At 42.4% G+C, this 14,969-nt stretch overlaps 1 protein-coding gene across 1 annotated transcript in view; it reads left to right on the top strand.

Annotated features, from left to right (window-relative positions):
- Positions 1 to 14,969, top strand: part of RIN3 (Ras and Rab interactor 3) — a gene marked incomplete at its 3' end in the record, with an annotated part of 67,559 nt that overhangs the window by 21,753 nt on the left and 30,837 nt on the right. The window contains exon 3 of the mRNA XM_080618218.1: positions 2,234 to 2,348. Within this exon, the coding sequence (XP_080474344.1) occupies positions 2,234 to 2,348 (115 nt within the window). The remainder of the gene's footprint in view (positions 1 to 2,233; positions 2,349 to 14,969) is intronic.

The raw sequence follows: 14,969 nt of genomic DNA on the forward strand, positions 1-14,969 counted from the left end.
AGGACCTGGGGAAGAGGGAGCCTCTACATTTTTTTCCTACCTGCAGATACTTTCTGTGATGCAGGTAGGGGGTGCCTTGATTTAGATGTAGGCCAGTTTCAGGCATGTGCTTGTTTGCCATGTGTTGTATTTGGATTTTCTCTGCACTGCTGGTGGACCTGAGCCCATGGGCACCAATTTCTTATGAATGGCAGGGGCCAAGAAGATGGTACTGTGAGAGATTGTGAAGCTGCTCTAAACCCACATGTTTAGCATGGGTGTTTCAGAGTGACAGGAGATGCCCTTATGACTGGGGCTCATGCAAAGAAAGGTCCTGGCTTCTAGACAACCTTTTTTTAATTCCTCTGTCCAAGAAATTAATGTTTCCTTTATAGATTTCCACTGCATCGTAGTTGATAAATGATTTTACCAACTCACAGTTTTTCTTTCTAATATTAATATCCAGAGTCCAGAATTAGCCCAAATTTTAAATTAAGTTTTTATAAAAATTCCTCGACTTTCTCCTGCCATAATCTAAAAATGAAGATTACTTCTTTGTCTTTATATCTGTGGTTTCAAGGTACAAGCTAAAAATATTCTTGACAATGAGCTTTAATTAGGAACACACTCAGGAGCTCACACAATATAAAGAATGAGATATTTTTCTTTAAAAAAAAAAAAATTTATTTCTTCCTTTATATTTTTTGTCTCCTCTTTTTCCTTCCTTTCTTTTTCTTTTGCCTTTTCTTCTTTCTTCCTCATTTCTCATTTCGTTCTAATTTCTTTATTCTTTCCTCTTCCTTCTTTGTTTCCTTATTCTTTTTCTCCTTTTCCTTTTTGGTGGGAACCAATGGCTACAGTGCTTCCACTGGTTCCAATTAAAGTCTCAGGGGCTTCTTCTTAACAATGTGTATGAACACTTGAAGGGAGGGAGTACAGAAGACTGAGCCAGACTGTTCTCAGTGGTATGCAGTGAAAGGATGAGATGCAGTGGGCATAACTTGAAGCACACAAAAATCTTTTTAAATATTAAGAAAAGCTTTTTTACTGTCAGGATGATCGAACACTGGAACAGGTTGTCCAAGAGGCTGTAGAGTCTCCATCCATGGAGATATTAAAAACCTGTCAAGACACAGCCCTGAGTGACTTGCTGTAGTTGATTCATCTTTGAGCATGGTGGTTGGCCTGGGTGATATCCAGAGTTTCTTCCAGCCACGTCTGCTCTGTGATTTTGGGACCAGCCAATACACTGAAGTCAGTGCTGCCATCCAAAAGGATCTTCGACAAGCTGGGGAGACAGGGCTGGCAGAAACCTTCCAAAATTCAACAAGGCCAAAGGCACAGCTCTGCCCCAGGAAGACAGACCCCCCAGGAAGACAGTCTGGGCAGCGCTGTGGGAAAGGCCCTACAGGGGTGGTGGGCAGTGAGCTGGGCACAGACAGACTGAGGAGAGGCTGTGGGACCAGGGTTTGCACAGCAGCCCCCTGGTACCTGCAGAGAGGTCATGGAGGAGATGGAGCCAAGCTCTGCTCAGCACTGCATGGTAGGAGGACAAGAGGCGACATTGAAACCAGAGGGGTTCAGACTGGGTACAGGGAAACACTTTCTCCCTCTGAAGACAGTAAGTGGTGGGACATGTGTGGAGAGGTTGTGTGGTCTCCACCCCTGGAGGTTCTCCAGACCTGTCTGAACAAAGCTCTGAGCAACCAGTTCAGCCAGGTATTGGACAAGAGCCATCCTGATGTCCTTGCCAGCCTGAATGATCTGGTCCCATGACAGAACTTTGCCATGAGACACATGGCCAACAGGGCCTTTGGCCTTATATTCCACTCATGGACATTTGAATCCATTGCCTCTAGTAGTACAAGGAATTGGCTTGCTTTAGACCTGGATTGGGACATTCTAAGGTGAATTGTTCGTGATTTAGAGCATTTATATAAGGAGCATCATTTGACAAATTGTGGGTGTAGCTTTATACTCTTCAGTTAGTGAAATAGTTTGCCTTAGGCTAAAGTGGGACATCAGTAATGCATAGAAATTTTGCCTGCTCCTTTGCAGGTCTGAATCGCACAGATGAAATACCCCTTTATTCATTATTTTTGTCATGTAAAGTTCAACCAAGTGGAATGAAGCTGAAGTAAGATCATTTAAAGGTGGATTGTACTGATAAAAACCTTCACTACCAATAATCTAAAATTAAGTTCAGAAGTTCACATAGTGTAGCTAAGCTCTTAATTCTTTTTTCCTTTTTCAGTTATTTTTAGTTAGGAAAGAGGGTAATGTGAATAACATGGTCCTTGCAGTCCGCCTGCCAGTGCAGAACGAGGCTCCTGGTGTGCTGGAGTACAACATTAAAGAAGAAAAATCAAGTAAGTTCTTTACCTTCTTCTGGTCTCGTTCTGGATATTGTATTGAATCCTCTTGTGATCACCAGTATTTATGTAATCTCACTTGCAATGAGCGGGTTCCTCTTGTGATTGACAGCAGATCTTGTTTTTGCGGTGTAGTTCAGTTAGTGTTTCCTGCAGCTCCTTTACCTCAGCTCCCCTGTGGTTCTGCACCTTGTGGTATCATTTACAGACTTGCAACAGGAAAATAAATTGCCCTCAGATGGGCAGGCCAGGGCTTGGATCAAGTGCATGGAGCTGCCTTTCACCAGGGTGGAAGTCCTGAGGAAAGCACAGGGCCCTGACAGACTAAGCCCTGTTAACTCAAAACTGTCTCTATTTCTTCCACTGAATTTGAGGCCCACCAGGCATCTGACATCTGCTGCATTCCCTTTTCATACACCTCATACAGTCATATGGAACAACTGGTTACTCCGAAACTGCCTGTTTTCAATGTATCACTGTTCCTGGGAAGCGCCTGGGTCTTGGTGTTGGTGGTATCAATGCTGTTCCTGATCAGACAGCCATCTGCTATGAACAAGCAAAAATTAACCCAGTTCACAGTCAGCCATTGCTGATGCAGCCCTCAGTGGAAGTGGATGTGTAAAGCATATGATTTCCACTTTCCAAAACATATATGTAAACATGAGATCTTTAGGATATTCACATAAACATGCACTTGAAAGAGTTCATCAAAATAATTACATACTATTTATTCATAAAAACACATTCAAACCCTCTGACATTGAACTCTGCCCCAAAACCAACTTCCTGGGGTATACACTTTACTCTCTCCTAAAACACTTGTGTTTCCACTGACAAATACTGTGGCTTGTTTCTTCCCCCTTGACAGTTGCTCAATGAATTTTTTACCTTTTCATATGTTTGTTTGCATACCTTTGCATCATAAACAGACTTTAAAGCCAGAGGGAAAAGTGACTCTCTTATTCTGCTCTAATCTCAAGCACAGACCACAAGCTGCCACAGTGTTGTTCCCGCACAGAGCGCAGCTCCCTGCCTGGCTGCTGCATATCCCCAGGAAAGCTTTCTCTCTCATTTGCGCGCACCTTGAAGCACACACTTGCAAAGGTAGCACACGTGTTCAGTGTTCCTGCATGAGGGCAGGAGCACCAAAACTTTTCCCACAACTTCTGGTGTCCAGATTAAGAATAAAAGGGTAAGGATTAGCTGCAGAATGGGGAAACTTTTTTCTTTAGTTATTTGAAGTTGACCTAAGGCTTAGGTTTTGAATGGTGGGGAATTGGGTTTTGATGATTAAAATTTTCCTTTGGATAAAAGTTTAAAAAATGAATCCTGCCTAAAAATGTCATTTATAGAAGTGTTACTTCTTGATTTGTGTCCCGTCTTATTTCTTTGAGGGCAGGCAAAGTAAAACGTGGTACAAAAATTTCACTGTGAGCTAGCCTAGCTAGGAAGACTTTTCTGCCATGTTTTTCAAACTGAGTTGCTTGCTATTTCTAACTTATCGCTAACTCAGTGCAAAGGATGTGTTGAGAGACACAGCTTTCTTGTAGGAACAAAAAAGCCTTCTGATAGCTACCTCTTTTGAGTCTGCATGAAGTGGAGTAGACCTGGTGTTCTTCAAAAGGAGCAGCTGTAAGTCACCTGCCATTCAAGAATCCCCTTTCCCAGCTCTACTGGGGACAAGCAGCTTTGGTTTTGCTGGCCTGCTTTTGCAGGCAAATACAATGCAAAAAGTATTTCCTTTCTCAGTTGACACATAAGCAATGATCTGTCTAATGTGTCCCACGGACAACTCTCTGTCCCTTTCTGAAAGCTGACTCCTTGTAAGGGGCTTGAGGAAGTGGAAACAAGTTCTTTTCCCTTTTACCTTGGTTCAGCTCATTAGTCTCCACAGACTTGATGCATTCAAATGTAAACTGAAAGCTGAATTTGCTGTGACACATATTGTTCAGAATTTACAGAGATCCTTCCTTCCAGTTAAAATTCAGGTTGCAACCCATCCTAGCTTACTATTTTGGAGCACCTTCCCAGCTTCTTCTCGTCCTTCTCATGAGGACTCAGTGAAATGTGAAAAGCCTCTTGTGAAAGCCTCACAAACGACATAAAGTAGGATGTGCTATCCTTAGAAGTGACATAAAGGCTCTGTTCGATCTCTACAGTGATGTCCATCTCTTACTTTTACCATCTGCAGCTTTAAATAGCAAGTTTTACTGCTCAGCTGTTTGTAAAAGCCATTCTCATCCCATCCTACTTTCAGGTAGTATCTGAGGGGCTCTTCCCCAGTACCGTAATGACAGTATGGAGGTTGCTGCCCAGCCCCTGAGATCCATATATAGATGGCCATTCGATGAAGTACAAAAAAGCAGAAGCTTCCTAGCATTGCCAAATAACGGTGGATCATTGTTTCTCTTTTTCTTTTCCCTGTATCAGATCTGCTTTGCTGACGTATGATGAAACATTTAGGGAAGCATAGTTTTCTGAAGGGAATACCAGATTTAATTATGATTTTTTTTTAAGTGCAAATCCCCAAAGGACCCACTAGGTAAGTGGGTCAAGAAATGAAACCTCTTTCCATGTTTTCATGGGGAATTTCCACCTGTTCTGTGAAGTAGCCCTTACAATCATAAAACAGGAGAATGAAGAGACTGGATTTCAAACATTTTCTTCTACTTCTCCATCTTCGGTTGTAATTCCTCCAGCGACAGGAAAGCTAAACCCTGGCTGCAGCAGCAGGTATGGTAAAGACCTGACAGTCAGATACCATACGGCTGATCAGAAAGTTGAGAAACCTGGCAACTGTCAAAGCCCTGGATCACTGTGGGTTTGCTTCTCAGCCTGAAGGGTCCCTTCTTACTCAGAACAGTGGAAATGCAGAGTGAAGGCTTGTTACAGGATTTTGTCTATTTAGAGATGTAGTGTTGGGAGATAACTCTCAAGCTCTGCTGAAATCTCAACTGCTTTGTGTGCTTTCAGTTCTAAGAGTTGTCCTTTACTTCTGCTTCATCCAAAAATGGAGCCCTAGCTTCACATACCTCAAGAACTGAGCACCATTTCCGCAGCTGACTCCTACCCTTGGCTATTCTCAGTAAACCAGTTGTAACCTCAGGACCTGATTCTCCTTCCCCTTTGGTTGTATACAGTCAGAAAGCATTCCAGTAGCATCAGGGACATTGCAGCAGTATTAAAAAGAAAAGGATCAGATGTTTAAAGTAAATGTGCATGTTTGACTGAGAGCTTGAAAGAAGCATCTGAGTATGATAGACCACTTGGTGCATCACTTATGCTTTTACAGAGAGTTATGAAGACACATGCCACATTGTGAAGTCCTTTAACAGGAGAATGCTTTAGCACCATAGAATCATAGAATCATAGAATAGTTAAGGTTGGAAAGGACCTTAAGATCATCTAGTTCCAACCCCCCTGCCATGGACAGGGACACCCCACACTAAACCATATACTGTTATGCTTCCTCTTACACATTAGAAGTCTTTTGAAGTAGTTGGAAATACTTTGATTTTGTGAAACCATGCTATGATTTGATGAGACACAAGTTGACCATATACATCTCAGAAGTCTTGCACGTACGCTTTCGTGAAGAACGTGTAGTAATTGTTTTCCAAACTCTTCTGTACCAGAAAAAGAGGATGTGATTCCTTTCAGAATATTCAAAATGATGCTGAACAGGAGAAGCATCTGCAATTGCACAGAATAAAGAAGAACATACTCATATTACTAGAAATCTTTACAGAAGTCACTGTGGAATTGATTTGCCAAATCAGGAAATCCTTACGCTCATGTCCTAAGGGGTTTGAGGCTGGCGTGATCCTGCCACAAATACCCACTCTAGTAATCATGCTTCTGCCTCCTGTCACCCCCATTGCTGTGGCTGGCTTTGCTCACTTGGAGGTTTATTTTCCCGAGGCAGTTCACACGAGCCCACGTTGTGGAGCTGCTGTCCCTGTTCCTTATTTAAACTGTACCCGCGTGGGACAACCTGCCACCAGGCATAGATGTTCAGAAAAATCTCTTCCAACATGCTGGGCATAGCCTGAGTTAAACCCCCAAAATCAATGACAGCACCACTGAAGGAGGGGTTTGTAATGAAGCCTTGTCTGTAGCGTGGTTATGTTTTTTTATTATAGGAAAATTCCGAGATTTAAATTAAAACTTTGCCTGCTCTGGATTTTAGGAAGGATGAAATCAATCAGAGAAAGGAAGAGATTACTTAAGGGCTAAGATTTCACAGTCTACTTTCTTGCCTCAATAATCCTAAATAGGTGCAGTCTAATGATGCAAAAGCAAGCTTAACTTAGCTCTGTCCATCATTACCAAGTTACTTCAGCCACTTACACACTTCCATTCCTCTTTCCTAATCACATATGGGGAAAAAAGAAAAAAAAAAAAGGTTTTTATTCTAGACTAATGCCTTTTGCACAGGATGAAAAGAGCACGCGTAGTCATTCTGACTGTCCTGTAGCAGTAACAGATGGTAATTAAACAACAGTAATCAGGCTGCAGCATATTTACAGAGAGCATTAGAGTAACATGGGGATGGACTTTGTTCATGCTTGCAGGCTTAACTCTAAGCAAAGCTGCTGAAAGCCCTGGTCTTTACAGCCCAGAAAGTCTGTGATGAGAGCTGTGAGCACTACTGGCAGGGTGGCAGAGCTGAGATGCAAGGGGTACAAATTCCTGCCTGTTTCCCTGCATTGGTCAGTAGGTTCGAGCTCTATGTGAGAGCACTTCCCAAGTGAGCACAAAGTAGGGAAAAGGAGGCAGATTGACTAGAAACATCTCAGTAGATGCTGATAATGGACTTCCTGAACCTTCAGATGCTGATAATGGACTTATCTATTGCGATCTGCTGGCACCTTGGGCATTATGGCCAGATGTGGTCCGTTATGGCAGATTTCCCAGGTTTATTTTGTTAACATTTCTTTTAATACATGTTACTGAGGCTGGATTAACAAATTTGGAGAACAGAGTCCTCAGTGCTAATATGGATGGTCAAGTGGTATATTCCCACATGAACTGCACTGAAGTACTTCACTGATGAGGTCATGGGAAAAAATGGAAGAATGGTTCAGTTACTTCAGCCTACTCACAATTTAGCTCCTTTAAGGAGAATGACCAGTTGAGCAGATGATCTTTGGGTACAAATATTTTTGTGGGAGTGTTGGCAGCTCTTGCAAAACTTCCTCGGTTTTGCAAGTGTTTTTGCTAACACCCTGCCTGCTGGAACTAGGAAGCAGAGTGAGGATAGAATTTCTTATATCTTTTTTTTTTTTTCCCCCCAGAAAGAGAAATAACCCTCACAATTGCAGAAAAAAACCTGAAGATGTAACCTTAACATTTTTTAAAGACTCAGAAAACAGAAGATATTGGAAAACAACCTATAGGAAGAGAATCTCCCATTTCTAAAATTAATATTAATTGCATTTATTTTGGATTACTTCTAAACTGGAATGGAGATGGGAAAGGTGGAAATCTGTGGTCCTGAGTGATGTCAGAAACATGGGATCTTTCATTTCACAGCTGAAGTGAATGAACTGAAGTATGTGCTGCTATTCATGATGCTGACTTCTAAGATGAAGCCATTTATTTTTGTGTAGCACTTGCTGATTTTCACAGGAGGTTTTCAAGACAGGCCTGGGTGAAGCCTTGAGCAAGTTGGTTTGACCTGATGGCTGCCTCTGCTTTGAGCAGGGGTTTGGGCTAGAGAATACCTCCTGATAGATGCCCTATAGATGCAAATATATGCCCATTTGGCGTATTGCAGAGCTGAGCTTGCTGCAAGCTAAGGTAGACTTCATCATGTGGAGTTAATAGCACTGCAAGGCTCCTGGCCTGGTTTTGCACAGGTGCTAAAAGGACTTCCAGGAGTGAATGTACATCCCATCCTTCTCAAGTCAAACCTCTCGAGACAACCTCTGGCTCATCAGACGGCCCATCAGAAAGTGCATTTGTTTACTTCTATTATCACTGTAATGGTAGCATAGTTCTTTTTAAAATGGTCACTTTAACTGAAATGATTGGCTTCCTTGAGTGGAAACCCAGCGTGAAAAGCAGGGTAGGGCTATAGCTCTGATTTCCTCTGAATAGATGTGAGGCTAAACCTGACATTACAGAGTGAAAAGATCAAGTTTTGTTTGTCGGTTTGTTTTTTTATACCCTATGCTACTATTCAGCAGTAAGGCAAACAAAGATGGGACACCTTGGCAATCACCTAATGAACTGCCCTGAAAGTCTACCAGACAGGAAGTTCAGTAGGCATCCTCAGCTTCAGGTTCACTATAGAATATGGTTTTACTGAATATATGTATACACATACATATATATAAGGCAAAACCATCAGTAGCTAGTAGTCAGGTACTGCAGCCTCATGAGCACAAGTAGATGGGAAAGGGTGTGGGGAGTGTTCCCAGGAGAGGCTGGAGCCAGATTTTAGGTGAGCTCAGGCTGTAACTTCTTGCTGATGCTGATGTCATGAGAAGCACTTTCGCCATTCCTCATCTGCTGTTCACATGTGTCCATGACCTTATGCCCTCTGGTCCTTGTCTTCCTCTTCCTCATGCAGGTTGTGGCTGGGAAGAAGTGATTAGTGCAGTCATGGGGATGTAAAAGCAGGGCAGTGTGGTGTGGGAATGCTTCCTTAAAGGTGATACCATGTGTTGGGTTGTGTGAAATTAAGTCTGGAAGGGAAAAGAAACTGACATGGGGATGGAGGGGCAGCTGGTGACTTTGGGAAGGGTGGGCGGCAGGCTGGAGACAGGGGTCTGGAAATTGGGTGAAGATGGTCAGCAGGCAGCCAAGGATGGGGTCACATCCTGTAGTGCTGTATGACTTCATGAGACTCCAAGATGCTCTGGGCCAAACCAAAAGGAGGCTGCCCAGAGCCCAGCAGATCTGCCTTGTGGTGCAAGAAAAGGAAGCTGCAATCAACCTCCTCAAGGCAGAGCATTGCAAGCAGTGTGCCAAGAAGCTGCCCCTTCAACTCCCTTCTGAGCTGAATTCAAATGAATTTTCCCAAAGAAGTCAGTTGTTGCACTCATTTTATAGACTGAGAGCTGAGGCACAGGTTGCTGTACTGAAGCCCAGCTTCCAACCAGCACTGTATTTACTGGGCTGTAGAGAAACCCTTTGCCTGCCAAGCATTTGGCTTTGTTCAGCACTGAGGTACCAGCACTGCTATTCAGACTTTTTTGTGTGCTTTCTATATAGCCTGACAGGCAACTCTGCTGTCATACTGTGAGGGAAGCCAGTTTTTCCCATTTGCTTCAGAGAAATGTTTTCCTTTCTCATTGTGTGACGGAGTGTGTGATTGAGGCAAAGTAAGAAACTGTTGTCAGCTCTGGGTCTGACTAGCCTGAAAAAAGGCATAAATGTGCTGGAAAAAAGTAACAGAGTTATCAAAGTCCCTGGGAGAGAAGATCCCTCTTTCCTTCTCTCGCCAAAACTGGTTGATTCCATCTCAATCAAGCAAATCACACATTTCAGCAGCAGAACTTGCCCAAGACTACTTTTTTCAAGGATTAACCAGTCAATGAATAAAACCTTGTGTGTTTTTAACAGAGGAGGCTGAAAAAACTGAATATGTAGTCAACCTTGAGGTTCAAACTTTAAGCAGCTTAATTGCATACAAGGAGGCCTCCGGATAAGCAGGCTAGTATCCTGTTTTCGTGTAGTAAATTACTCTTGTTCAGTGCATCAGATACAGTACTATTAAGGAGAGTAGACTGATGAATGTTACTTTTTAATGTGGTTCCTGTTGCCACTGATGGTGTGTCTGCACGACTGCTCTGAAGATGTAGAGCTACCCCGGTTATCTTCAGATAAGCCTCGCTCAGACACAGATAACAATCTCCCTGCGTCACCCGGGCTCAGCATGGGCTAATTTCCCCTGTTTATGCATGTTTCTCATTAGCGAGACATGTCTGCCATCACCTACACATCTTCTTGGCATGAAAAACCTACCATTGAGCAAGTTCGCCCTCTGGCATAGGATAACCAGGCAGCTCTGCCTCATTCCTGGCCTCCAGTCCAAGGAGTGCTGTTTTGCTGCAATTTTCCGCTGGATCTCATCTGCCTTCACAGGCAGTGCAAGGCCAAAGGCCAACTCTGTGTGGGCTGTTACAAGGGCACAGGAGATGTTATCATTGTCTGGTCTAGTGTCTGTGGTTTGATTGGAGATAGAAACTAAATGATTTTTAGCCCCCAAAGGATGTCTAACCTAGACATCTTCCTAAGCTCAGTCTGCCTGCCAAGGATGAGGTCTCCATTATCCCCATCGTTATTAACCCTGAAAATTGAGTTAGTATCAAGGAGTTCCCGCTCAGGTGACTACTCTGAAATAGGAGCCCAAGGTCTTCATATGGCAAGAACAGAGACTGAGGGCTTAGGGGATATTGTAAAACATGGTATGAGGACACATTTTATAACCTGTTGTGCAAGTTCATAATTTCTCTTCTACATGTAGACGAGCACAAGGAAAGCAGAAAGTCTCATGAAGTCCTGCTCATTTGAGTGAATTCCACATCACTTTGGCACCCTGACTATTTTAAAACATAAACCACTTACAAAATGTGAGGCAGTTGTGCCGCTGCTTTTTCAAGAGGTTACAGCGCTGTGTTTCTGTGTGGTTTACAAGTTGTTTTGGAAACATTCTGGTTGCTTATAGTGGGTGAGGTTTTCTTCTTTTTCTTTTTTTAAACACTCATCCTGAAGAGTTACTGCCCTCTCTCCATGCAAATGTTTTATATTTTTCTTTAGGGTCTAAACTGATGGGATTGTAGAGAAAGCTTGTTGGAAAGAAACCCTCAGGGTCTTGTCAGCTTTGTTAATCCCCACTTTGGCTTTTTTTTTTTTTTGCCTTATTTTTCGATCTCAAGAGGCATAATGCAAAATCTGTGTGTAATCAGAGCTAGAGACTATGCATGCTATTCTAGGATAATATTGTCTTACCCTACTCTGCTTAGTACCTTCAACGTAACTCAAAAAGCTTACCGGTTTTAAAATGGCTATTCTAAATCAGTACCTGTAATACCAGTGCCCTTGTCTCAGTGGCTAAACTAGAACAAATTATTATTATTGCCTTTGGACAGTGTTTGAAGATTTTAAAGAGCTTAATAAACAAGAGTTTAGACTTGTAAACAAGGTAAATAAGCTACTGCTCAAAGTAAAATGAGGGCAGCAAGAACCTCACACTTTGACCCTTGAGCAGGACCCTCAAAGGCAGTCAGAGTGCAAGCTGCCCCATGCAGAAGAATGGGAATCAGAACACCTTCCACCAGGTTGGCAACTAGGTGGGATTATAGTCCCTTGGAAGAAGAAATATCATTTCTAGTTTCTATTGTCCACCCTATTGACATCTGCCATTTCTGAGTGGGTTAGTCATTTCATCACTCACCTTTGGAAAGTGGTGTCTTTCTTCCTGGAAGTCTCTCACACAGAATGTGGTTCTGGGTACCAGATGACTTCCCTTAAAATGCTCAGAAAGCTTCCTTTTTCTATATGATTAACCTTAATTCTCTGGTATTTCATGATGTATCTCATGGCCAGAGAAATAAACTTTTCAAAGTAAATGGAAAAAAAATGTTCTTGATAAAAAACATCAGGATGATAGCATATATTTTTATATTGGCATATATTATATATTTATATATAACACGTATGTATTAGCACATATTATTTTTCACATAAGGATTGCTTCTCCAGGTTATCTATATGATCTGGAAATTGTCGCTAAGAACTAAACCCCCAGAATTTCAAATCATAGTATAATTTCCTGTTACGTGAGGCACAGGGGAGACACTTTATATATCCGAAAGCTTTGAATACTTCATAAACTTTCAACAGAGAAATTTGCCTTCTGAGAGCAACTTGCAAAGATATTCAGTTTGTCTTGTCAGCCCTGACAGTTTGAATCACTCTGCTGGGCAGAATCAATCTTGTACTGCTATTGTAATATATGGGTGGATGCTGAATTACCTGTGAAAGTGAGCTCTCCAGCAAGGATCCCACAGTGCTCAACTGCTTACATCAGGGACCACACCAATTGAACATGTCACCCTACTCTCTTGGTGTCCTTTGGGAGCCCTCTTTGTCCTCAGTATTTCAGAAAAGCCATGTTTTCCCCCTCATTCCTACTGTGTGAGAGCAAAAAACCAGATCCCGTGTGGCTACATCTAAAACTCCAGCTAAACCTCATGTTGCTATCTAGTCCTGGGAAGAAGTCCTGGATCTCCCAGCTTCTGTGCAAACCAGGTGTGAAATTTCCACAGGTTTTAAGGTGTTTATTCGAGCAGTGAAAAGGAGATTGCAGGGTGAGGATCTAACAAGGAAGGTAAGTGCTTTGAAACTGAACAGCCATTCTCCAGACTGTCCTCTGCTCTTATTCCCTGAAATGGCTGGGAGTGGCCACAGGCCTGCCAGGACTGTTCACGTGGATACCTGTAAGGAAAGCACTGAGGAGCTGTGACACTTTTCTTTCAGCTGAGTTAGCTGTGCATCAAGTACCCTTGAGAGCCACCCTCTCAATCCCTGCTGAAACTCTAATCGCAGTAAAGAGGAAACAGCAGCAAAATGACTATAACACACTTCTGCTCAAGCATCCTGCAGCAGAGGCAGTGAGACCAGGTGGCAGCAGGATTTTATGTTGAACTAAAGACATAAAATCTAAGTGAACAGCAAGGTGCTGCCCATCTGCTTGGGTGAATACGGATGAGCCAAAGTACGGTGGAACAGCCAAGACTCCTGCGACTGTTAGATGTGAGGATGGCCTTTTTCTTGTACCAGGAGATACGTAGGATGCCCAGGGAAACAGTTTACTGAGTGTTCCCTCCAATCAAACCTAGCCTGAGAAGAGTGCAAAAGCCCATGTTTTGCATCTTCTTTAATGACATTAATTTTGTTCTGCACAATATAACTAATATTGTGGAAAACATAATTTAAGAATAGATTTCTCTTACACTCTAGAACCAAGCTCATTAACACCTTGTCACTTTCTTAATTCATTAGTTTCAATTTCCCAGGAACTGCCACCAGCAGTGATTTTTTTCATCATGGCCAGAAAGATTAAACTCTGTAGGAAGCCATAAAATTGAAATCCTGTGAGAAAGCATGATCTGGATGCACAACAGAAGTCTTTGGCAGAAGTCTAAACCAGGGAAGTTTCTGCCCTTGCTGAAGGAAAAAAAACAGAAATAACTGACAGCTTCGTTAAAGAATCACTAGGAAAGAAAAGACAAAACAGACCTGCATTGCCCAAGATGGTCTAAAATTATGCAACTGAAAGGCAACTGCAGCTTGGACATCAGATGGAAGAAGCAGAAGCATCAGATTACAGGAGAAATAAAAAGGCCTTGAGAAAAGAAAACAGATAAACAGTGACAGTATTGGATAAGAACACAGCACTTGAAAGTCCTACATTACCATCCAGAAGGTCATCAAAAAGTAATATATGAAACATTAGGACAGATAATAGGAACTTCCAAACAAACAGAGCTGTTGCTCTGTCTTTCTGTTGCTGAAAGACACTGTAAACACCCTAAGGACTTCTAGCAATGTAATTTAAATTTCCTTCTAGCCATCTAACACTCTTAATACCGCCACCAGCCTAGTGCATGAATAAGGGCCAGAAGGAGATTTGCATGTGCTCAGGGAACTGAAGCAATAACCTGAAGGAATTACATCACACTCTCCCACATCTCTGCAAAGTATGGCAGGTTTGTCAAGTGTGTCATGAAAAACTCAACAGCCTCCATAGCAGGGCTACAGTAGTCAGTGCAGTCCTCTATTACAATACCTGGGCCTCATTCTGCAGGGGCAGGAGACTGCTAACCTGGCCTGTGCAACAGCTAGGAATGTCAGCATCCAGAAGTAGGAAAGTCAATCTCTGCTTTGGAGTGATCCCGCTTTCATAGCAAGTAAAGGACTGAGGTTAGCTGAACAGCAACAAAGCTGGCTAGTGGTGCTTACTGCAAAGGTCAGTGCAAGGACTTATGCCAAAGGATGGAAACACCAATAAGAGGTCTGGTTAGGAGGACGTGGAGTTATAATCTTAAATCTTGAAATAGAAATAGAAAAGTGGAATTAATGCACCCATGATGACAAATCTCACAGTTTGCCAGAATCTGGAAAGATTTAGAGCATCTCAAGCACATCCAAGCAGAACTTCTGAGGATGGTTGTGCTCTCAGTAGTCCTCTGTCAACACAACTGCTGCAGAATAAGGAATTCATATCTTTGAATTCAGATGTTTCTGAAGGATTACACAGATATCAAAAACAGTGAATAAGACCAACAGCACCATTAGAGAAGAAGAAGCTGAAGTAATTGGGTCCCATGAGCCTATGTAAGCAGTAAGAAGATGGAAACTGGGGTGGTTTGTTCATGTGACCGGAACAAAGGGACTAGCAAACACAATTCTGTGGGAAGAATCAGAATGCTCAGGGACAGTGCAACTCAACAACATTAGCACCTGGGTGGAGAAATGATGGGGAGATCTAACAAGTAAAGTAAATATGAAGACAGATTCCAGTCAGTGCCTAAAGATGATACTGCTCAGAGCACATTGGTATAGTAAAAGGAAAATATAATTTTTTTAAAACTTGTCTATGTC

The sequence above is a fragment of the Psittacula echo genome (assembly GCF_963264785.1).
Source record: "Psittacula echo genome assembly, chromosome: 5".
NCBI classification, from domain to species: Eukaryota; Metazoa; Chordata; class Aves; order Psittaciformes; family Psittacidae; genus Psittacula; species Psittacula echo.